Source organism: Engystomops pustulosus, chromosome 3 (assembly GCF_040894005.1).
Source record: "Engystomops pustulosus chromosome 3, aEngPut4.maternal, whole genome shotgun sequence".
Classification (NCBI taxonomy): Eukaryota; Metazoa; Chordata; class Amphibia; order Anura; family Leptodactylidae; genus Engystomops; species Engystomops pustulosus.
Genome location: NC_092413.1, coordinates 136678286 through 136704091, shown reverse-complemented (window position 1 = coordinate 136704091; position 25806 = coordinate 136678286). Strand labels below are relative to the sequence as shown.

At 38.7% G+C, this 25806-nt stretch overlaps 1 protein-coding gene across 1 annotated transcript in view; it reads right to left on the bottom strand.

Moving 5' to 3' along the window:
• Nucleotides 1–25806, bottom strand: part of COL21A1 (collagen type XXI alpha 1 chain) — a 235518-nt gene that overhangs the window by 127110 nt on the left and 82602 nt on the right. Inside the window, exon 4 of the mRNA XM_072142258.1 lies at nt 8901–9009. Within this exon, the coding sequence (XP_071998359.1) occupies nt 8901–8988 (88 nt within the window). The 5' untranslated portion in view covers nt 8989–9009. The remainder of the gene's footprint in view (nt 1–8900; nt 9010–25806) is intronic.

The following is a 25806-nucleotide window of genomic DNA, read 5'->3' as shown; positions in this document are numbered from 1 at the left end:
TTATGCTCACCTGGAGTGAATCTCGGAGAGTAGCTTGTCACAAATATGTAGGGAATGCAGTGTACATCGTGGAAGGTAATGGGCACATTCTCCATGTAAAGCTGCCTTGAATAGTAGAAGAGCTAAGCAAGAAAATTCTTTTATACAAGATTTTATCAATATAGTGTGACTTGAATTAGGAAAATGCCCTGCCGAATGTTCATCTTTCTTGCTTAGTGCTTCCATTATATTGTACATATGATCAGATCCCCTAGGGTTTAAGGTCCCTAGGGAGCCTGAATAAAATTATTTTTAAAAAATCTAAACCTCCCTTTCCCTTTTTATTTAAAAATAAATAAACCAATAAAATTGTTAGGTATCCCCATGTCTGAAAATGTCCAATCTTACAAAATATAAAAACAATTATTCCATGCTATAAACACTGCAATGCAAAAGTACATCCAAATGTCAAACTGACACTTGGTCAATGTTGACTGCTTTAATATGTTACATAAAAAGTGATACTGTTTTCCCAATTATATAATTGAAAACATCATCTCATTACACAAAAAATTGACACCTTTTCCGGTTTCATTCACAAAGGTATGATAAAGTTACAGATGTCAGAATATGGAATCACACATCTTTATTTTTTTATTTAAATTCTTTGGTCTTGTATATAGCGCCCTAATTTGAATGTTGGTGTGCTCAGACCTATATATATATATATATATATATATATATATATATATATATACACTCACCGGCCACTTTATTAGGTATACCATGCTAGTAACGGTTTGGACCCCCTTTTGCCTTCAGAACTGCCTCAATTCTTCGTGGCATAGATTCAACAAGGTGCTGGAAGCATTCCTTAGAGATTTTGGTCCATATTGACATGATGGCATCACACAGTTGCCGCAGATTTGTCGGCTGCACATCCATGATGCGAATCTCCCGTTCCACCACATCCCAAAGATGCTCTTTTGGATTGAGATCTGGTGACTGTGGAGCCCATTTGAGTACAGTGAACTCATTGTCAAGTTCAAGAAACCAGTCTGAGATTATTCCAGCTTTATGACATGGCGCATTATCCTGCTGAAAGTAGCCATCAGATGTTGGGTACATTGTGGTCATAAAAGGATGGACATGGTCAGCAACAATACTCAGGTACTGTCCAATTTCGATGAGCTTGTGCAAATTGTAGCTTCAGTTTCCTTTTCTTAGCTGAAAGGAGTGGCACCCGGTGTGGTCTTCTGCTGCTGTAGCGAATCTGCCTCAAAGTTGGACGTACTGTGCGTTCAGAGATGCTCTTCTGCCTACCTTGGTTGTAACGGGTGGCGATTTGAGTCACTGTTGCCTTTCTATCAGCTCGAACCAGTCTGCCCATTCTCCTCTGAACTCTGGCATCAACAAGGCATTTCCGCCCACAGAACTGCCGCTCACTGGATGTTTTTTCTTTTTCGGACCATTCTCTGTAAACCCTAGAGATGGTTGTGTGTGAAAATCCCAGTAGATCAGCATTTTCTGAAATACTCAGACCAGCCCTTCTGGCACCAACAACCATGCCACGTTCAAAGGCACTCAAATCACCTTTCTTCCCCATACTGATGCTCGGTTTGAACTGCAGGAGATTGTCTTGACCATGTCTACATGCCTAAATGCACTGAGTTGCCGCCATGTGATTGGCTGATTAGAAATTAAGTGTTAACGAGCAGTTGGACAGGTGTACCTAATAAAGTGGCCGGTGAGTGTACACATATATATATATATATATATATATATATATATATATATATATATATATATATATATATATATAAAACAAGAGAAGTCCAAGGCAGCACAACCGGGAGGCCTGGGTGCAAAAATCTGGATGTCCGTGGCAAGGACCAAGTGGTATATACGAGGAAGGCAGCAGCGCTCCAGTAAGTAGATTTTAAATCAGGGTGATCTTTATTTCAGATGCGACGTTTCGGTGTATCCACCTTGCGTCAAAAAGGTGGATACACCGAAACGTCACATCTGAAATAAAGATCACCCTGATTTAAAATCTACTTACTGGAGTGCTGCTGCCTTCCATATATATATATATATATATATATATATATATATATATATATATATATATATATATATATATGTCAAACAATGGAATAAAAGTAGCTCCGGAAAAATCCATTTCTATAGTTCTGTTTTTTTTATTAGTGTTAATGTTATCATGCAAAAAAACTATAGACAACATTAGAAGGTATGTATCTACATAGAATATCATTAAGACAAGTATACCATTAGTAATACATATATCAAACATACAGAAAAAAGTAAATATATGAATTTATGTATTTATATTGCATATTGCATAGCTCTTATAACCAGACCTTGATTATGGGATTTGGCAAATGTATAACCAGGGGGTAAGTCAGGGCCCTGACTGTAGCTCTACATATTTCACCACTGCTATAATATTTTGATATCAATCTATAAAGGAGTGAATGGTGTATCTACATAATTATATCCCCCTGTATTCTGTATTGGGACTTTCCATCGTTTTCGTGGATTGCATGGCTGTGACAAGTATTTAACAGGTGTCTGCGCTGGGATTTTGGTGCACGCAATTTCTTTTTGCCGCAGCTGTGTGCTGACTTCCATGCTACACAAATTTGGGGGGGGGGGGGTGCAGTTGGCCGATCCGACTGATTCGGACTGTGCACGGAATTTAACTTTCAAATTGTGTTGCAATCCAATGGACTTATCGTATATGCACCACTTAAAAGAAGATGAACTCTCTCGGACCTGAGCGACACATGTAGGATATCGGGCACACGGTATGTAAATGTGCCCCATAGTGTCTCTCCAACTGGAGACTTACCCCGCACTGATACAGTACATTTGTTAAATCCCATAATCCAGGGCTGGTTATATATTTTATATATATTTTTTATGTATTTTTATATATATTTTATAGTTAGATATAGTTAGTTAGGTAGATACCTACCTCTTTACATTGTCTATCATTTTTGCATAAAATTAACACTAATAAAATACAGAACTAAGGAAATTGGCTGTGCCAGAGCTACTTTTATTCCATTATTTTTTAATGCATGCAATTTTTATATTGGTATTGGTATTAAGACCAAACTATAAAGACTTTACATATCGACATATTACATTTTGGTATCTCTAATTATGAGATAAAATAGAATAACCACTTCTAAGTCTTTTTAGACTTTCATAAGAATAAAGTTTGTTGCCATCAAGATTTATTTAATAATCTAAATTCCTAGAACTGCTGTGCAAATTTTAGATGGAAAGAAATGTCCTTTGAAACAGAAGCCATTGCCAATGCATTTTACCAGAAAAAAGAAGCACGCTAAAATAAAATTATAGCACACCCACAAAAACATGAAGGTGTCCGATTCACAAGGGAAACTGAAGCCGATCGCCGCTTTTCACATTTTACCAACATCTGTGAATGTTATTTGGAGTTTTATGCTAAGGTTATTTGCTTGGCTTCTGTACTAATATTTGTTACCTTTTATGAATGTTTTACACGTGTACAATAAGCCAGTAATATCATTCTGACCGTTACTGTTCCTGTTTTAAATACTGTAAAATTATATCCTTATAGAATATAATTCTGAATTCTGTCACTTTGCAGTCTAGATAAATAATTAAATCACTGCCAATAATGTGATACTTTGCAGGGACACACCCTTTTGTGAATGGAAATGGTAACACCCAGTTGTCAGTTTATTCTTAACCCTGAACTCTTCAAGCATAGATTGGAATAAATAAAACATGTATACGAGTGATTGCTAAAGACTTCATTGACTATATAGATTATAGTGTATTCTTTGGTTCAGTACAGTGCTTCTTTGAATTCAGTAGGACTAATTGCTACATAGATGTGATCATTTATTCTGTTGTTGTATGTTTAAATAGCACAAAAGTTCAAAAGAAGATGCGCATTGAGGACAACAAATTACAATACATCAATAGTTTATTAAATATGCAATGAATACAAACATCAAAAAACAGGACTTGTGTTAGGGAGAATCCGGGCTAGCACTATTTCTAACCCAGGTTGGATTCATACACCCATATTGTGAGTGTTTTTCAGTGTTTTCAGTCTTTGTCCTGTTTTTTGATGTTTGTACTTATTGGGGCACATGTATCATAGTTTTTCGGCTGCCACTTTTTCAAGTTTCCTGAAGTTCACCTACTTAATCATTGCAATGTATGTTAAGTTTTACCCATTGTGATACATGTGATGAGCCTGTTTAGTCTCACGTTGGCAACTTTTTGTGGTGAGCAACTTTTTAGTCTCAAATAGTAGCTTCCAAAAGTGAGTCTGGGTCTAGCATGCTCTGTTTTGGACTTATTAGGTATAAGAATGGGACAATTTCAGAGCCCAAAAGTCACACAAGTTGAACAAACATCTGGGCTACAAAGATAAATATGGCCACTGCATTAAATCCTTGTGCAGCCAACTTTGGTACGCTGCTTAATTCTGTACCTAAAAAGTCTCAAACTGCAAAAAGTCTCACAAAAAGTTGCACAAAAAAAGAAAAAGAAAGCAACAGGAGTGACACATGTCCCCAAGTGTATATTTAATTAACTATTGATGCATTGTAATTTCTTGCCCTCAATGTGCATCTTCTTTTGATCTTTTGTGGTACAGCACATGTTTGGTGTGTATCACTGTAGTGCCTATCTCCTTTGTTTGCATTTGTTGTATGTTCAAATAATAATGATTTAGTAAAAAGCGAATCTTAGAGCAGTTTTGAGATCTCCTTAATGTACTGCTGTTTATGTAAACCAAAAAGTATATAGAGTGCAGGATTTCTTTTTACAAAAAAGCTTTTTTTTTGTGGCTCCGTATTCATGTTTTGGAAATACTATCTAACATTTGCAAAAGTTTAACCGGTTAAGGACCAGGCCCTTTCCTGTTTTTTCAGTTCCATTTTTCACTCCCCACCTTCAAAAATCTTTAACCATTTTATTTGTACACGTAAAGAGCTCTCTGATGGCTTTTTTGCACTTCAAAGTGATGATATTGAATATTCCATGGCATGTACTGGGAAGCGATAAAAAAATTCCAAATGCAGTGAAAATGGTGAAGAAACGCATTTGCGCCCTTTTCTTGTGGGCTTGGATTCTACAGCTTTCAGTGTGCACCCCAAAGGACATGTCAACTTTATTTCCTGTACAGAATTTTTTTTTATTTTGCTATCTTCTGGCGCTAATAACTTTTTCATACTTCATTGTACAGAGCTGTGGGTCTAGACATTTTTTTGTGGCTTTTGATGATGTTTTCAATTATATGAATTTTAGGACTGTATGACCTTTTAATTCCTTTTTTTTAGATTTTTTATATTTTTCAAAATGACAAAAAAGTGCCATTTTTGGCTTTGAGCGCTATTTTCCATTACAGGGTTAAATGCAGTGAAAACCTGTTATTATATTGTGATAGATCGGGAATTTTCAGACGTGTCGATACCTAATGTGTTTATGATTTTTACTGTTTATTTATATTTATTTGAGTTCTAGGGAAAGGGGGGTGATTTGAATTTTTAACGTTTTTAATTATAATTTTTTTTAAACTTTTTTTTATTTTTATTTTTACTATTTTTCAGACTCCCTAGGAAACTTTAACCCTAGGTTGTCTGATCGATCCTATCATATACTGCCATAGCACATTGTAATGAAAGGGTTAAAATGAGACAGCTTTAGGTCATATGAAGGCTGAGGCTGTCATGGCGACGGATCGCCGCTCCCTGATGGTGCTAGCATCGATCGTGGGTGTTACCGGTAAGTCTTTGCTGCAATATGAGTTATCGGCTATGCAAAGACTTACCGGCTATGGAGAGGGCACAGCTCGTGAGCCCTCTCCATGCACCATACTTATTCTCTACAAATAGAATTGATTCAAAATTTATTTAGCTCCTATCCCTGTCTATATGCATCTTGCCAGTATGCTCAAAGAGATCAAAGATATCTCTCATGCTCAACAGGCACTGTGAGGTGATGATGGTTATTTAAGTGTATACTTGAAGGTAAGTTTAAAAGAAACATACAATTTGATTTGATGCAGTGTGAAGCAAACATACCTTGAGAATGCTGTAGTTACACTGATGTAGGCTTATATCTTTGATAATCCATGAGCTTAGTGGTTTTGCTGATAAAACAAATATAACATTATGATAATGAAGCTCGTTCCCTTCTATGGCTGGTTCAGCGATGGCTTCCGTGCTTCTCTTAGCAGGAGAGTTTTTCTCTGCAGGAGATGATGATGCAAGCACTTATCTCCCTGCCAGACAGAATAATCTATTGCTGCACCATCCCCCAGCTGCTGTGTATGAGTGGTCCATCACAGGTTGATTAGTCATGCTTAGTCATGCTTGACTAACCTCCATTTGTAATTACAAGCTCAGTGTTAATCAAGACAGCCACAGCCTGACCCAGCTTTTCCAAGGTCCTGAATGTGATAATAAGGTCCACTCAAAACAAGATATGACCCTGCATCAGTGTAGCTGCAGTATTCTCAAGGTATGTTTTCTTCATAATGCATGAAATCAAATGCTAGGTTGCCTTTAAGAGATTGTCCCTGTGCCAAGGGTTCTAGTGGCATAGAAATATTCATCCTTTAGATTTAATGGTCAGAAAAAATAGTTTTCTCACATCTATCTGTCTTCTGAGTCATATTGATTAGACATGACTAAAGAAAATCTACCATCAAAATCAAGCATGATAACCCAGCATCTAATTTATAGACCCAGGCACTTTTGGGTACTCTTCTTATAATAGTTATCTATGACCTCCTTCCTTCTAAAAGCAACTTTTAACATGGTGCATTTTACAGAAGCCAATCATCCTTGCCCCAGTGTTGTAGCTGCACAGGCTGCTACACAGTGCTGGAGCACCCCCACCACCACCAGCACCACCGTGTGTTCACTGCTCACTGCTGCTGAGATCACAGGAAGAGGGAATGGGTAGTGCCAAGGTAGTGAAACAGCCTGCGTAGCTGCATCACAAAAGCCTTCTGTTTTCTTGTAACAGATTTTAAAAACATCTTGTATCAAAAAAATTTCAAACAACAATAAATTCTTCATATTTAGATACATGGACCTGTGTAAGTTGACATGATGACGTTTTCAACTTTTGATCACTTCTAATTATTTTATGTGTTGCAAAAAAGCTGAGTTTTGGACATTTGGGTTCTATTTTCCATTACAGGGTTTACCGCTGGGTATAACCTTTTTTATATGTGAGCCCTTGTCATACATCTTTAACTGCATTATGCTGTACATGTATATCATAATGCATTAAGGGGGACAAACCACAATAATTCTATTTATTCATACCACACACAACAGGATTAAGAATCCACAACATATCTAAATAGCCTGTAGATGGCAATAAATAGGTCCATACATATATAACTCCTAACATGCTCCTATTCTAATGAAATCAAATTAAACTATATACAAAAGATGGTGCCCATCCAATGGTGACAGAAACAAAGACTTATTGAGATACGAAGCTAGATGTATTTTATGTACAAAAGCATTGGGTTCGATTGGTTTTAATGATGGTAATGAACTTAACATATTGCTATGATAATATTTTCTTTGTTTCTATAGATCCCCTATCTACATCTATTTAATAGTTCAGGTACTGATGTAAGCATTCTTTATGTGATTAGATCTTGGATTGCATTGTTTTTAAAACCATGTGGTGTGTGGTGAAGGGAATTGATGCCTGTTGACATGGTTCCAACCCGAAACACTCATAGGATAGTGTGCCCACCCCTTTCATGATAGGCTTAAGAAAGCGATACAGGTGCAAATTAGCCTGTAGCTCTGTGGCGTGCTCGGCACCTCCCTGTATTCCTGTTTGGCCTCAATAAAGCAGTTATATTTTTCGGGTGAGTGCCCAAAGTTTTCTTTTTGTCCTATTGTGAAACATGATTAATTTGTATAAATACATGAATGATCCATACAAAAGCTATAGTGGAAAATTGTTCCAGGTAAAACCAAATCAAAAGACGAGGGGACACTATCTGCATCTGGAGGAAACAAGGTTTAATCACCAGAGGCGACAGGGTTTTTTTACTATGAGAACTGTCAATCTGTTAAATAGCCTGCCCCAGGCACTGGTCACAGCAGGGACAGCAGAGAGCTTCAAGAAGGTCCAGATGTCTTTTTACATCAAAATAACATTGACAGTTATGTCATCATATAGAATTGTTTCCATCCAATCCCTTCCTTTCCTTGTTTGAACATATGTTTTTTTGTCAACCATATTAGAGCTCATTCACATGGCCGTCTGTGGGGACGTACATGTGGCCGCAAATTTGCGGCCGCTTGTACGTCCCCATAGACGGCAATAGCGGCACGGCGCAGATACGGTGCCGATCCGGGCCACACACCTCAAAAAGATAGAGCATGTTCTATCTTTCGGCGTGTGTGCGGCCGTGCGCCGTTATTCTCTATGGAGGGAGGAGGGGTCATCTCCTCTCCAGCACACGGCGGTATGCCCGCATGGCGAACATACCGCCTGTGAATGTACCCTTAACTACAGGATTAAGATTTGAGGACTTTCATGGGCAAACCTCTTTAATAGGAAAAGTACTTGAGTTTCCAGTATTATTAGAAATATACTTTAATGGTTGTCAAAAATCCTAAAGAATGGAAATAAACTTTTTAAATATTTAAATATCTCAGTTTTACTTCAGAGCCCATGAATTATTTATAACTGACGGTTTTATGTTAAAGTACTTAATGTAAGTGATTACCACATTTTATGATGCTTTGAAGCACTTGGTTACAATATTTTCATACCCCACTAACTTACAAAAAGGACATCCTTTTCACAACTGTTAACTACAATTTAAATTGTTAAATGTTTGAGCTTACTTGATCTTATTTCACCATCTTCTGATGAAAAACAATATTTAGACAGTAGTATCAGAATAGTTGAAAGCTTGAAAGTTATCCATGCCATCTATGGACAAAATATAGATTCCTAAAGGAGAGATACAAAATAAAAAAGGCAAGTTAGAAACATTTAGGAATAAAAATCTTTTCCAAAACAGTTATCCTATATATATAAGGTCTTTATCTGTGCAATTTATACAACCCCCAGAAACCCAATTTTTGCAACCCCCAGCCATCTGTCATTACATCTACACATGAATGTGAGCATGTAACACATGTTACATGCTAAGACACCCAAAGCAAAAACTATTCTTAAAAGTGGTTCTCTTCTATGTTTAACAAACTCCTTAAAGTATATCCATTTGCCCTAAGAGGTGTTCCAACTTCGCTTATACAGTGCACAGGCAGATATAAAATGTTTTGTTTGGACTGGTTGCCTCACCCCAGACAAGACCTTTCACGAGGGAGCTAGTAGAGTACCTACAATGAGGCTGCTGTAAGATGAAGAGAAGATCAGGAAAGATTGCAGCCCTACAGCCATATGAAAATAGAATAAAACAAACAATCTACAATCAGTAAAACAAAAACTGATTAGAGAAAGGTAATATGTTTCCTGAACTGGTTTTACTAAGTGAATACTTAATATTTGCATTGGAAAATTGCATATATTACTTTTAACACCTTCCTGCCAATGTTCTTTTGTTTGTACAAAATGAAGTCACTACTTCCTAATCCATAACTTATTTCTGGTTGAACAGTTTCAGTTTTGATTTGAGGTTTGATGTTTGCATTTGGAAGATTTTGCTGTGAAGAAAATATTCAGCCAGAGGAGCTCTCCATTCAAGTGAAACAAGCCATCCTTAAGCTGTTAAATGAAAAATGCCAGAACTACCGTACCAGGTGAACAACACTCTCCAGTATGTAGAAGGCTGCATAAATGTAAACACAGAGTGCTCACCGCATGGTTCAAGCCACTCATAGTATACAAGTATAAAATGGCTAGATTGGACTTCGCAAAAAAAAATCTTAAAAAGCCAGCACAGTTCTGGAAGAACTTTATTTAGACAGATGAAATCAAGATGAACCTCTACCAAAATGATGTTAAGAAATATGTATAGCAAATGTGTGGAACAGCTTATGATCCAATGAATAGCACATCATCTGTAAAATCTGGCAGATGTAGTGTGATGGCTTGGGCATGCATGGCTGTCAGTGGCACTTGGTAACTAGTGTTTATTTATGATGTGACACAGGACAGAAGCATCAGGACTTCAGAGACAAACTGTTTGCTCAAATCCAGCCAAATTTAGCCAAACTGGTTGGTCGGTGTTTCATAATACTGATTGACAATGACTCAAAACCTAAAGCTAAAGCAACCAGGGAGTTTATAAAAGCAAAGAAGTGGAATATTCCTGAATAGCCAAGTCAGCTGCCTAATCTCAACCCAATTGAATATGCATTTCACTTGGTAGACTAATCTTCAGACAGAAGACCCACAAACAATATTGTGTGTGTGAATATTGTAAATATTTTTAAAATATACTTCATTAAGAAGAATTAAGAAATTATGCTTGGTTTGCAAAGAAACAGTCTTTCTAAGTGTACCTTAGTAACAGTGTTACTTCCTAGTTGTGAAGGCAGATTTGTCTACCAGACTGAAGACAAAACTTTTTTGCATCTCCTCTCTGTTTGTTTAAATATTCAAAATATTCACTCTGAACAGTTAATGTTAACCCTTTCTGCTCTCTCCCTAACAGTAGTAAGGTATAAGCATTATTTTTAAACATCAGGCTGAAAGGGAAGGGGTCAATCCTCAGTGCTCACAACTGTGTAGACAAACAAATGGAGATTAGATGTAATCTCAGTGCCAGCTTAATAGACACCCACTATGCAGGCTGGAATACAGATCTCTACAAGAGGGAGCATTGCAGTCTGTTTCTTTGCAAACTTAGACTTAGCAGACTTAGAAGTATATATTTTAACAATTTTCACAACGTTTCCCGCACACTATATTAAAAATTATCTTAAATTACAGCTTCTTTTCTAAAACATGGAAACCCTTAGACAGGGTGGCGGTTGTGGAAGCACATCTGCCCTTACAAAAATCAAACTTTTTTTTATCATAAATTGACATGTGGTAAGTTGAAAGATCAATTTGCGCATATACCATGAAGATGAACTTTGATAACATCTATTTCACTCTGCTGGTACTGAACTGTATTTAAATTACTTTACCACTGAATAAAACTGAAGTGCTGATAGTATTGCTAAAAAGAAGATTGTTCCAGCATAACCATGGAGTTGTTGGTCATTTGCACATAATTTTATCCTTTGTGGACTTTGTACATTAATAAAGAAGAATTTTAGTGTTTATTCCATTGCCTTGCCTCAGGAACCAAGCTTCAGGCACCTGTGGAGATGAGGGTGTCACTTAATGAGCCAAGATAATTTTGGTTACACTTGCATATACACATACAGGTGGGTGACAAAAAGGGGTTAAAATGTGTGGTCATGGTTAACATGTTAAAGTAAAATAAAGTATATGGCTATGTAATCCTCTTTGTTTGTTATGTGACCTGTCACGGCTGGATGACTGTAAGTGGTATAAAAACGCAGTTGCAGCAATCAGACATAAATATTTGCTTTAAAAGACTAAAAGAGCCGTTACCCAAGTGGTCCTGCTGGTCAAGTGCCTCAGAAAGCAGATGTCATTGAATGCAAGCCAGGACACTTGCATAAGAATATAATAACAACATGAATGTCCATTGTTAGTTTTTTAAAGGAAACCTACCACTTAAAAGTGGTAGGTTTATACACATATACATGGCACCAGCTCAGGGTGAGCTGGTGCCAGAGCATATTTTTGTTAGGGGAACAAAGCCCCTATCGCAGAATTATAAGTTATATTAACTTATAATTCGGCGCACCGCACTTGGGCTCGGCGCACCATGCCGGATTCTGAAGTGCAGGAGAGCCGGTGACGCACCGAGCCCAAGTGCGGTGCGCCCAGTTATAAGTTAATATAACTTATAATTGTGCGATAGGGGCTTTGTTCCCCTAACAAAAATATGCTCTGGCACCAGCTCACCCTTTGTTAATGTTAACAAAGCATACCAAATACCTTTCTGTAAAATTATTGTGCATATCGCTCTTTATAATATCACAGCAACAAACTTCTGAGCTAATACACAGTCTTGTAATCATTACAGTGATGCACGGATCCCTGTTTCCCCTCTAAACATTGGTATCAAGCTTCACGTGACACAGGACTCACACAATCCATGAGTAAGGCCAAACACATTAGGTGTGAAACAGACCTTACTTTGTTTTCTTTTTTTCTTGCTGCCCCATAGAATTATTAAGATTTCTCAATTTTCCTAAGTTGGTCTGAAAGCTGTCCCAGAAGTCCTACAGGAGTGAATTGAGAGCATATGTACAGTGGATCCATTTTTTTTATTATACTGCTCTGAAGGGAATTGCAAAATAGATCTCATAAATATCCAATATACCCGCTTTAGATTATCCTTTATGAAAGATGTGTTCCAATATGACATGAGGAAAGCTGGAAATTGGGTCCTGCGGCCACATTTTCGCTTGGGATTGTGTTGCACGCGACACAAATCGGGGGCGGGCCAACGGACGATCCGACGGATTCGGACTACTTGAGGGATTTAACAATTCAAATTGTGTCGCAATACATGAGGTGAACTCCGGCGGACCTGAGCGGGGAAGCAACACATGCAGGATTTTGGGCGCACATTCTTGTTGAATCGCAGCAGACTTCCTCCTCTTTGGACAACGCACCTTGGGGGATCGTGTAGGGACCGAGTAAGTAAATGTGCCCCACTGTGTCTGAAAATTTGCCGAAATTAGGCGTGCATGCACAAGAATTCAGAATGAGAATGGTTTGACTCGGAGAAAAAATAACATTCAACTCTGACTTGCTCCTCAGTAAGCTGCGAGGTAAGGTTAAAAAAAGACTAAGGGGGATATTTGTCATACGCCAGAGCTTGTTTGCCGACCTATGATAGGTCCACTGCTGCATTTTCGCACCCGATACATCAAGAGGCTACTGCTTCTTGATGCATCAGACAGGCTGCTGCCCAGCCTTTATTCTACGCCAGGCACTGCCCCTGAAATAAATGCGGGTGGTAACTTTTCACATGTGAAAAGTCACCGGCAGCAGTGAGTGCACCTGCTCGGGGACAGTGACGCCCTGTGCCGGCGCATTTCCGGCTGGCTGTGCCCTTCGCTCGGTCGACCATGCCCGCCCCTTCACGCCCCCACTGGCTTGAAGGTGGCGGATTGGGGCAAATAATAGCAAGTGCTAGCAATAAGCTAGCATTTGCGATTATTCAGGGCCTCTGAGTCACTGACTTGGTACAGAGGTCCTGATAAATACCCCCTTTATGTTTAAAGAAAAAAATTATTGTTATTTTAGGTAAAAAGCAGTGCTGTGGGAACCTGTTGAATATAGTTGAAATAGCTCAAAAGGTCGTGACAATTTCCTTATAACTTTCCAATATAAGATAAATATAATACATCTACAGTATGTTTATCAATAGCTAGGAAATAATAATAATAATCTTTGTTTATATAGCAGCATCAAACTCCGTATCACTTTACAGATTCTGGGAAAGTAAAATAAGACATTACAGAGTAACAACAGTCAAATGAAACAATAGAAATGAGGGCCCTGCTCACAAGAGAAAATCTTTTTTCTTTATTACTCCATTCTTTACTTTCTCTTACACAAAAACAACCAGAGGATTTAGAATGCACATCTACCCTTATTATAGATATTATTATTACACTCCTCCACATTAAATATGCAATACCAAGAAGGAGAAGCCTTAAAAGGACACTGTCACTGGCTTTTTAAGCACTGAACTACCAGCACCCCATGCTAGATTATGAGATTTCCCAAGAATAATGTATGGTTTATAGTACTAGCCTTCTCATATAGGAAAGTGACATCTTTGGGCCCCCTAAGTCTCTAGGGGCCCGGTTGCAATTGCACCCTCTGCACCCCCTCAAATTATACTGCTGGTAGGAATATTTTTTCCAGTTTCCTATTTATTTGCCTCGAATATCTGATCAATTTGTTGAAACCAAGATGTCACATACTTCTGTAAAGAGGAAAAATAATATGCTATGGCTTTTGAATGCAACAAGTAAAAAATGTGGACTCAAAAAAAGGCAAAAGGGCTGCTACGTTAAGGGATTACAATTTGTCTCACTTGATTCATTACATCATTTCTCAATTATGTCAAGAGAACAGTCTACTGCAATTTCCAAAATGCCTTGATTGTGTAGCCATTATCAATCTGCCACAATCTGCCCACTTTTAGGAATACTTCAGTCTCCTAGGACATTCTGAAAAGTACAGTTCCCATCTTGGCAACATCATTTGTTGTCATAATATGTACAACACTCAGTCTAATCAGACTTATTGAGTGGGTGAAAAGGAAGATGAAAAACTTGGAAGCATCAGAACGGTCATTATGTCCAGTGAACTAAACTCACACGTTTAAAGAATGTTGGTCTATAAAACCTGCCAGGAGTTTTCATATAAAAGATATTGTAGCTGCCTGATGTGTAAATCCAAATAATCCAGTACAGTCATTGGCTCAGCAGTATACAATGTAAGCGGGCCAAAGTGAGAGCCACCAAATCCTGATGTATACAAGCCAAAGTAACTCTACGCCTTTTATATTATTACAGGAATGTGCTCTATGCTGAATATCCTAATTGGCCTACATTGTAATAGAGACTAGCAAATTCTTAAACCATCTAAAAAAGAAGTTTCCTCTGGGGTGACATCATACCTAGAGGTGATTTCATTAAACTAACATTAGATATTCTTATTTAGATTTTATATTAAAGAATCTGTCTCATAATGCTTGTTTTATGGAAGTAAAATGGGGCTGTGTAAATGTGTACTGCTTCTCTTTTCACCGTATGGGAATGCTTAAGATAGGCCAAACTGAGGAACCTTATTCTCATGATCAGCTCTGATCAGTTCATAATCAGGCACTGAATAAACTAAGATTTGGATGGAGGTTAATATAAAATCTTGCTGTGATGTCTTTAGTATTTCTTTGTATTATATGCAGTACTGATACTGTAAGATACTGTAAGTCTTTAAGGAAATAAGGAAAATAATGTACCATCCAATAAATAAGTTTTTATTTTGTGTTGTCAAAAGCTGTCTCTGCTTAACCAATCAAAAACTCCAAAACACTGACAGTTTTTCTGCTAAAGGCTTCCTTAAATGTATATTTACAGGATAGCAGGGTAAACACATGTTAGGACAAAAAAGAGGTGAAGGCACTAAGCTTGCCCAGTACCTCTGTTTCTACCTACTTGCACACACTGTGCTAAAACCTATAGGTGACAACTGGACAACAATCCCTACTCTGGGTTCTTGAGCACAACAAATTACAAACAACCAGAGAAACGGATAGTCAAAAGCAAGATCAGGCTAACAGGGTCAAAACCAAGATGGCAGAAAGGTACAAAATCGTGAGAGAAATAATAGTCACAAGATCCAAGGTTCATAATACACAGCAAAAAACACAATAGAAAATTAAAAACTACATATTCATAGAGACCTGTATAACCAGCACTGAATGGTTATAGGATTGAATATAAACTGAGTTTCTGGACACTGCCCCAACTGATTCAGCCGTCCATCACTCTAACAGCAAGATTAATTGTTTTGAGCAAATATTTTGATGCAAAAAGATAAGTTTAACTAAGTATTTGGAAAATTGCTCAGGAAGACACTTTATTTGTGCTATTCACCCATACTGTTCACACTCTCTTGCTCTTTTTTTCCCATTCCAGTGGCAGTCAATACTTGACAAAGGCCTCAAGGGGGGCGAAACGTTGCACACATTTGTACCACAATAAAAAAACACTTGATCAAGCAACCAGTTGGAGTGCCAGGTCCCTATCCTTGGCACCCATCAACATAAGGAGTGCGACCAAGATCTTGATATGAATTTATAATATATAATAATGGGAATGCGCAAAAAAATTTTGCATTGTTGCTGTTAAATTTATAAATGAAAGGGCGCAATATCATACTCACAAGAAAATAGATGGCAACTGCTGCTTATATAGTGGATACTTGAACATACATCTTAAATCATAATCCATCAGGTGGTGCTCTATTCACAGAGTTCAATTTCGTATTGGAGTTCTGTAACATCGGATTAGAGAGACATAGAATGGCACTCTGAGGTGCTGTACAGACAAGCAACAGCTGTTTCTCATGTTCAAGCTTTTTTGTGGTCATGTGACTGCCCCCCTCTTAGTTATGGCACCTCTGGAAGCACCCACCACAATGTCATGGCTACTCCGACCCCCATACTGTGTGGGCTTATTTACTATGTCAAAACCAACTAAAAGCAAAATAATTCTTTGCCTATTTCGCAAAAAGTGCCAAGAGGATGTCCCCTAAGTGTTTTTCGCTAGTAATTATTTTGCCTTTGTGTTGGTTCGGGCATAGTAAATATGGATCTAAATATGGCTCTACACAGTCAATTATGAGGGAAGTAGTGGCCATAACATCCGGGTGGGTGGATCTGGAGGTGGGAGGTTCTAGAGGTGGGATAACTAGGAGGGGGCAGTCACAAGACCACAACAATCCAGAAGGAGCATAGTATACGCGAAACAGCCATTGCTTATTTGTACAGCACCTAAGCAATGTTGTTTTAAAAGCTGGAATAAAGATTGATTGAATCATCAGGAAGGGCGAGTGCTCTTCTATCTCTCTCTATTCTGATGCAATATCAGATATGGTGAGCATTGTGCTCTTATATGTCTTCTTTAGCAGAGACTTTTCTGTCCTGATTCTTCTTAAAGAAAATCTACCATCAAAATCCATCATGATAAACCAGATCCAGGCATTGTGACTGTGGTAATCTTCTTATATGTGTAATCCATAGCCTCCTTCCTTCTAAAATCAATTTTGAAATTGGGGGACTTGATTTGTATGGTAGAAACACTAAATATTTTCCTGGTCTGGATATTTTTTCTAAATTCCAAAGTTAAGTTAAAGAGTGGGCCAAGATTGAGGACAACCTGCAGCTCAATTCATTATCATCAATAATCACCAACAATATATATGATATATAACATCTTTTAATCTCAAAAAATTCAATTATATATATGAGGCACATTTTACATTTAGATTTTTTATGGTTCTATATGGGTAAACATGGTGCTAGTCTTGGACACTGTTCACATTGGATACTATGGGGGGTATTTATCAGGACTTCTATGCCCTCGTAGTGTAGAAGCCCTGAAATAATTGGAAATGCTAGCGCATTGCTAGCACTTGTGATTATTTTCCTCTTTCCACCACCTTCATGCTAGGGTTGTAGAGGGGCATGTAGAGGGGCGCCGAGGTCCGCCGGAGTTCACCTGCTTCTTCCTAGTGTATGTGAGTGCTTGATCTTGTGACACAAAACCTTTTTTAAATTCTATGGTTTGTCCGAATCCGTCCAACGGCCGCCCCCCGATTTGTTGCGTGCAAGCCACCGCCAATGCGCCAAAATCCAATCGCATGCGCCAAATTCCTGGGGAAATTTGGTGCAAAGCGTAAATATTCGGGAAACTCGATGAAAGTGCAGCGTTCGGACCCTTAGTAAATGAGCCCTAATGTATACAATGCAAGGCACATACAGGGCACTGTTTTATATTATATGAGGAACATCTTTAACCCCTTAAGGACCAGGCCCTTTTTCGTTTTTGCGTTTTTATTTTTCACTCCCCACCTTCAAAAATCTATAACTTTTTTATTTTTCCATGTACAGAGCTGTGTGATGGCTTATTTTCTGCGTAACAAATTGCACTTCGTAGTGATGGTATTAAATATTCCATGCCGTGTACTGGGAAGCGGGAAAAAAATTCTAAATGCAGTGAAAATGAAGAAAAAACACATTTGCGCCATTTCTTGTGGGCTTGGTTTTTACAGCTTTCACTGTGCACCCCAAATGACATGTCTATTTCATTCATTGGGTCAATACGATCACGGGGATACCAAATTTGTATAGGTTTTATAATGTTTTCATACATTTACAAAAATTAAAACCTCCTGTACAGAAAAAAAATTCTTCATTTTGCCGTGTTCTTGCGCTAATAACTTTTTCATACTTTAGTGTATGGAGCGGTGGGTGGTGTCATTTTTTGCGACTTCTGATGACGTTTTCAATGCTTCTATTTTGAGGACTGTTCGACATTTTGATCACTTTTTATTGAATATTTTCTATTTTTCAAAATGGCAAAAAAATGCCATTTGCGACTTCAGGCGCTATTTTCCGCTACGGGGTTTAACGCAGTGAAAAACGGTTATTATATTTTGATAGATCGGGCATTTTCGGACACCGCGATACCTATTGTGTTTATGATTTTTACTGTTTATTTATATTTATATCAGTTCTAGGGAAAGGGGGGTGATTTGAATTTTTATGTTTTTTTAATATAATTTTTTATTTTTTACTTTTTTTATTTTTTTTTTTTACTATTTTACAGACTCCCTAGGGTACTTTAACCCTAGGTTGTCTGATTGATCCTACCATATACTGCCATACTACAGTATAAAATTCCACCCTGCTGTGCTTGAATTATGTTACCGAATGCAATTCAAGCACTGCATGTGAGCACAACCTAGGGACGCAAATCATAGTTATATAGGATGCAAGTAGCCACTGCAAAACATTTGGAGAAAAGGTAGCAGGGACTCTTTGCATCATATATTATTATAACTATGATACTTGGAGTCCCATCATCGTAACAATGTTTGTGCCACTGCATTATATCTTTAAGATGTAGACGCGGTTGATGTACAGAGAGGCACAGTCTGTGCTACTCTGTTGCTCTGAAGGAATCAAGGCAGCATGGGATGACGTCACACAGAGCAGAAGAGCCAGTAAGGTGAAGAGTGCGTGAATGGTGGCATGGGAGCATGACAGGAGTTGGGGTGAGTAACTGCTTTATTATTTTTAGAAATGGGCAAATTACTGTTTCATATTTCACAAGGGGCTGCATGTTATAAAATAAGAGAGGTTACATCTAATAAGGGGGGACTGCATCTAATCAGAGGAGCTGTATGTAATGTAATAAAAGGTCCATTGTGTCATGAGAGGTGTATATTATTTAGGAGCACTGTTATTTAGGTGACTTTATACTGTAAGTGACTGTGCTATTCTATGGGTGCAGTGCCGGGAGCTGAAGACATCTGGCAGCAAATTCAACAGTCATCGGCAGGAGAAGATGTAATGATATCCTCTTCCTGATGGAACAGATTGTCGCCTGTGAGGTACTAGATGTCACTATTGTCTGTGTCACTGACTGACTACTGGCTCTTAGCACGTGTAGTGTTAGTCACAGAGGACCAATTAATCATTTTGGCAGAATTATTTTATCAGGTTGTAGATTTTTTAATATGTGTCAGTAAATTCAGTTGACTGAACAGGAGTCTGGTGTTTGGGGGGGATGGGGTGGCACAGCATTTAAATTTTTGCCTCAGGCAGCAAATAGGCTAGAATCGTCCCTGAATGCATTTTTCACATTCCTGCTACTTCACAGGTTTCTACATAGCACTGTTTGTATATAAGGGCAGGTCATGAACAAGGGCAGTGGCCCCTAATTCTGAGCACCCAAACTGTCCCTGCCTGCTTACTGGGTCTATCCCACCCAGAAAACCAGGATAACACAGAATAGCATAAAAGCACAGGAAGCTAGCAATACAAAGGGGCAAATTTACTTATCCGGCCCATTCGCGATTCAGCGGCGCATTCTCTGCGGTGGATTCGGGTCCGGCCGGGATTCACTAAGGTAGTTCCTCCGTCGTCCACCAGGTGGCGCTGCTGCGTTGAAAAGCATCCGGATGCCCTGAAATTCACCGACCCGGACCAAGTGAAGGTAAGCGCGTCCCAAGCGACACATTTTCGGTTCTTAAATGCAGCGGTTTTTCCGAATTTTTCGTTCGGCCACGCCCCCCAATTTCCATCGTGCGCATGCCGGCGCCACAATCCGACCGCGTGCGCCAAAATCCCGGGGCAATACAGGGGAAATCGCCGCAAATCAGAAATATTCGGGTAACACGTCGGAAAAACGCGAATCGGGCCCTTAGTAAATGACCCCCAAACTGTCTGACAAGCAAGGGAAGATGGTGTACACTGGGTATAAGTCAGCATGCTCCAGGTGAGAGAGGCCAAGCTCTGAATGTGTGCAGGTCTTTACCCTTGTTGGTTCAGAGCAAGGATTGCAGAGATCCCGCAGTTCATCAAATAGAGCACTGTTCAGACTGCTGACTGAAAAGCACTGGATAGAATTCACTGCCTTCTCAGCCAAATTGTACAAAAGGCAAATGACTGAAACACATATGTAAGAGTGTAGCTGCAGGTAGATTCTCTTTATGGTGGAATCTGTTATGTTCGGCTTATCAGTTTTAAGACTTAAAATGTTAAGGACCAGATTTTATTTATTAAATCCAGAGGTATAAAACCATGTATTGTAGATATATAGATAAATTGATAGACAGAAACAGAAGCCTAATAATATGATTTCCACAGTGACCAGGATAACCGCAATGTACAAACTGAGGAATCTACAGAAGTCGATCTGATGGTAGATTCCTCCTCACTCTGCCCTAATCTGTAGTTTAATAATCCTGGAACCTAACCGAACTTGTTAAAAATTATTTTAGTAATATGTATATTAACTGGAGCATAAAGTAGCCTAAGGGTGATGCCACACATTAGTGTTTTGATCCCGTTTTGTAATGGAATCAAAGTGTACTGGGGCGGCCCGTGGTAAAAAGTGCCAAGTGTCTCTCATTTACACAGTGCAAGACACCGGGCGCTGATTGCCGATCACATGCATTTGAATTGAAAAGGATAGGCGATCGGCTGTAGGGCAAAGGCAGGCGGCAGGAATCTTCCATCAGACCTACTTCTGATAGTAGATTCCTCATGGTAGGTTTCCTTTAAAGAGATGGTTTTCTGATTTGTTCAATTTCTTCAGCAATCATTTGCTTGCTCTGTTCCTTTATTTATAATTTCACCTCATCAGTCCTTTTTTCTTTTAAAATGTGTCTTGATTCACAGTATAGAAGAACACACACTATAAATTCACACCCATTCATCTTTGCCTTCAATTGAAATTAAAAGGACCTAATGTCTTTTTAGTGTCTCGCCAAATGCTAAAATAACTCTGGCAACATCTGTAACCAGTTGGCCTATTTACTTTGACATCTGTGCACAGACCATTCTGTAATAGAGAACCAAGATTTTATCTCTATTATTTCTGTTGAGGCCTTATTTCTGCCAAGAATGACAGCAGTTGCCATCTATTAAATGCAGGGTTACATTTAAAGTATATGCAATTCGTTAAAGGAAATCAACCACCACCATTATACCATTTTGAGATAAGCAGACTTACATGCTCGTGTCTTCATTCTAAAAGCAGCTGTTTTCTTCTATTATCATGAAACATTGTCTTTTTCCAAGAAAATATTTTTTTTTAAATATGCAAATTAGGCTCCGGTGTATTTGGATGCTTGGTGCTCCGTCTTAATATAATTATGTATTCCTACTGTGTGCATAATGCCCTCCTCCACCTCCCCTTCCTCTGGCCTAGAGCCGGTATTCTGCATGACGTGGGTGGCTGCGCCTGTGGCTATGTCATCAGGCTTCACTGGCTGAAGACTTCGGCCAGCGGAAGGGGAGGGGGAGGAGGACATTATGCACACAGTAGGCATTCATAATTTTGCTCAGTTGCAGCTTCAAGCATCCGAATACACGCAGCCTGGAACGCCAGCACCTAATTTGCATATTTGTATAACTTTTATTTTCTTGGAAACAATGATGTTTCATGATGAGAAAAAGATAACAGCTGCTTTTAGAATGAAGATCCCAGCTTATAAGTCTGCTTATCTCAAAACAGTTTAATGGTGGTAGTTGATATCTTTTAATAAGGTAACTGTGAGATTCGTAGTAAAAATGTATCAGTTTTGTATTTTCTCATAGGCACTAATACATAATTATCATTTACTTTACTTAAAATACTTTTACTTTTGTCAATCTTTTATCTAAAGGTTTGGTGTAGTGGCATACTTTCCAGGACATCTTAGTAATTGGCAACCTCTAGGGCAGTGATTTTCAACCTTTTTTGAGCCGCGGCACACTTTTTATAATCCTGGGGCACACCACCAACCAAAATAGCACAAAATGACAATAAAACAGTCATATTATACATATAGTTATTAATATAGATTCTAAATTCATTTTACTCACTCAGTGTGAACCCTGGGCCTGTTTCGATAAACACAAAAGGGATATCCTGGCAGGAATGGTGGAAAGACACACATGAAGCTCTTCCTCAACAGTTCTCAGTTTCTCCCTGTTTTTAGTATATGGTGCTGATTATTATGTGGCTCATATACTGCAAAATAAAGGGGTACAATGAGAAGTACTATGGCCATGAGGCCACAGTACAAGTGCCAGCTCATATACTCAGCATATGAGCTGGTACTTGTAGTACTCCAGCCTCATGACTATAGTATTTCTCATTGTTATATGCAGTATACTGCTGGAGTACTAAAAGTACCAGCTCATATGCTGAGTATTCTGCCAACAGTTCATATACTCTGGCAAAAGCTCATATAGTCAGCATTATTGGTGGGAATTACCTTGGCGGTGGGCAAATGCGAGAGTCTCTCTGCTCTCAGGATGATGCGCCGGCCTCGGTGACGTTATTTTGTCGCGCAAGGTTCAAAGCCTGCGCATGTGTTATTGTACACGTCTCCTACATTGTAAGAAGCCGTGACTGCGCATCGCTGCCAATGCCGGGAAACAAAACACAGGGGCACCATAGTTTGGGGAACTTTCCCCGCGGCACACCCGACCATGTGTCGCGGCACACTAGTGTGCCAGGGCACACTGGTTGAAAATCACTGCTCTAGGGGATCTCACTGGTATAGTTAGTTATCATTGATGCGTAAGTAGAACAATGAATATTTGGATACTCTGTCCACAGGTAACAGGGTAATTAAACAGATGGAACTTTTTTATTTTTCATGGCTTCCAATGCTTTTTTTAAAGTGAAATCCCACAAACTCTGCAAATCCTCTAAACAGTGGTATTTTATTTTGATTGTTGGTTTAGTTTTACCTTTATAACTACTAAAGAGTATAAGGTCCATTGTAAATCGATATCCCAACAATTCTTGCAGGTAGAAATCATTTAAAGCCATGAAATAAAATAGAAAATGAATGAACTGATGAACCAGATGAAGAGCTTGGTCCGAATGCGAAACAGGTTTGATCGCTTGACGGATTTAGACCTGCAAGAATAAATAATTTTTAAACGAATTACAACCTTACTGCGCCATTGTTAGGGTTCAAGAAAATAAACACCCGTGTTGGCATATCGATTTGCTACTGGGAGATGCACAACGCTTGGGGAAGGAACAGCACCACAAGTGCGGCAGCACACAACACACCAGCTCGGAACCTCTTAGGATTTTAGCTCGGCACATGTGCAGCAGAATTGAAACCTACTCCAGATCTGACCTGGCATACTTTAAAGCTATAACCTTCACCTGGTATAGGTTATAGTAAATTTGGCTGCCCAGGCTCTGACTTGTGCCAAGTCCACTTTTTAATAATAAGTGGTGTACAGAGAGTAAAACCCTTAACTACTCAAGAAATCTGCAACTGTTTAATTCTTTGTACCCAAAAAAACTGATGTACAAGTTATGATAAACATCCAAAGCATGTTTCTGTATTTCAAATGACAGAAAGAGGATAGGAGATAAATGAATTTTCAGAACAATTATCAACTGAAATGAAAAGCTTGCAAAAACAATATGTGTCCCTTCTGCCCCTCTCAATAGCTCCTACCCCACTTGTCTGATTTGATGCCATGTTTGATGTATAATAACATAGCATACGTATTTATGGAGTATTTATATAAGTATTTATAAAACCTGTAATCCAAACAAAAGGAAGCCTAAGAACATTTGTAATATGAATAGTAACCAAAATACTAAACCTAGCTTCAAACAAAGATAAATATTGTTCAGCTTTAAAACTAAGCAGATTTCAAACAAAATTGAAAAAGAAGAAGAAAACCATTTTCATTGGCAATGTTTCTTTTTGGCACATTTGCATTATATTAGGGATTTACAAAAAGCTGTGAATAGCTGAACAGTACAGTGCTCCACAGTCAAAGTATTCCACATACACTAGGTCTAATTTACTTGTATGGCATACAAATGGGGTGGGTGTATATTCAATTTAAGATTCCCCCACAAATAAATATTGTCCCAGATCTCCTAAGAAGCTCGGGTCTAAATCTTGAAGCCATATCCACTAGGTCAGACCTTGTTTAGGCCAGGTCTATCAGCAGTATAGACTGATAAAACATAGTGTAAGGAGCCAGAAGCAGATGACTCATTGTGGTTGTGTGCCATTACCACACTCTAATGGAGTTAATAGAAGCCAAGCTATGGTAATTTTGCAGTGAGCCTCTTTCTTGTAGCTGTGTTTTGTGTTGTACTTTTAGCAGCAGAACTCGGGACTTCTGGTGACATCCCATGTCCAGCTGGCTTCCAGCAGATAGAGGGGACAGATGGTAATGACTCCCTTTATGGGGATGTGAGAGAAACAATTTTTAGCTAAAAGAAGGGGATGAGTTAGTGAAAATGGTTCTACAGGCGGTCCCCTACTTAAGGACACCCGACTTACAGACAACCCATAGTTACAGACGGACCCCTCTGCCCCATGTGACCTCTGGTGAAGCTCTCTGGATGCTTTACTATAGTCCCAGACTGCAATGATCAGCTGTAAGATGTCTGTAATGAAGCTTTATTGATAATTCTTGGTCCAATTACACCAAAAATTTTTAAACTCCAATTGTCACTGGGGCAAAAGAAAAAAAATTGTCTAAAACTTCCATTATAAAATATACAGTTTCGACTTACATACAAATTCAACTTAAGAACAAACCTCCAGACCCTATCTTGTATGTAACCCGGGGACTGCCTGTATATGAGCCTGGCACTGGCTGTATATGTGAAAATGTGGTGACAGATTCCTCTAAAATGTACTATAACCACCACTGGTACTGTGGGTTCGAGATAATGTCTCAATATACATTTCTTTGCTACCATCAGTATAACATTTATCAATTTATCGATTAAACAATTTTCCTCTGATGTAATTGGAATATTATGGAACAATATGGCTGACAGTGTTTTCTGGTGTGTACCGTGCCAGAATTGTGCTAAAAAGTGCCTCAAATATTGAGAATTCTGTGGGCACATCCAAATCGTATGATACAAGTCAGCTTAAGCAAGATAACATTTAGGACACTTACGCAGGTAATGTGCCAGGGCTTCCCTATAAGAAAAATGAAAAGCGTGCATCATCCTATGCATAAGCTTATATTGCATTTCTTGCCGCTGCTCATTAATCATGACCGTTTCACCTTTTTTCCAGCCCGGGAGTATCTTACTTCCTAAAGTGTCAACTTCTAGAATTCCTTCCCACTATTTGAGTCTTAAAATTACCCTGTTATAGTTTTCTATGAGTGGCAAACCCTTTAACTGTAGTTTTGAATTTATACAATATACCATTTAACCTCTTACCGACATGTGATGTACTACTAGGTCACATGACAGCTGCAGGGATATGGAGAGGGCTCATGGGCTTTCGCTGAATATTGCAACAAACACCCACCAGTAACACCTGCAGTTAGTACTGCCACTGATCACGGGTGTTAACCCTTTAAATGCCTCCGGCAAAGCAATACCATCACTATGCAGTGAAATGTTTTACGCAGAAAACCAGCCATCACAGAGCTCTTTA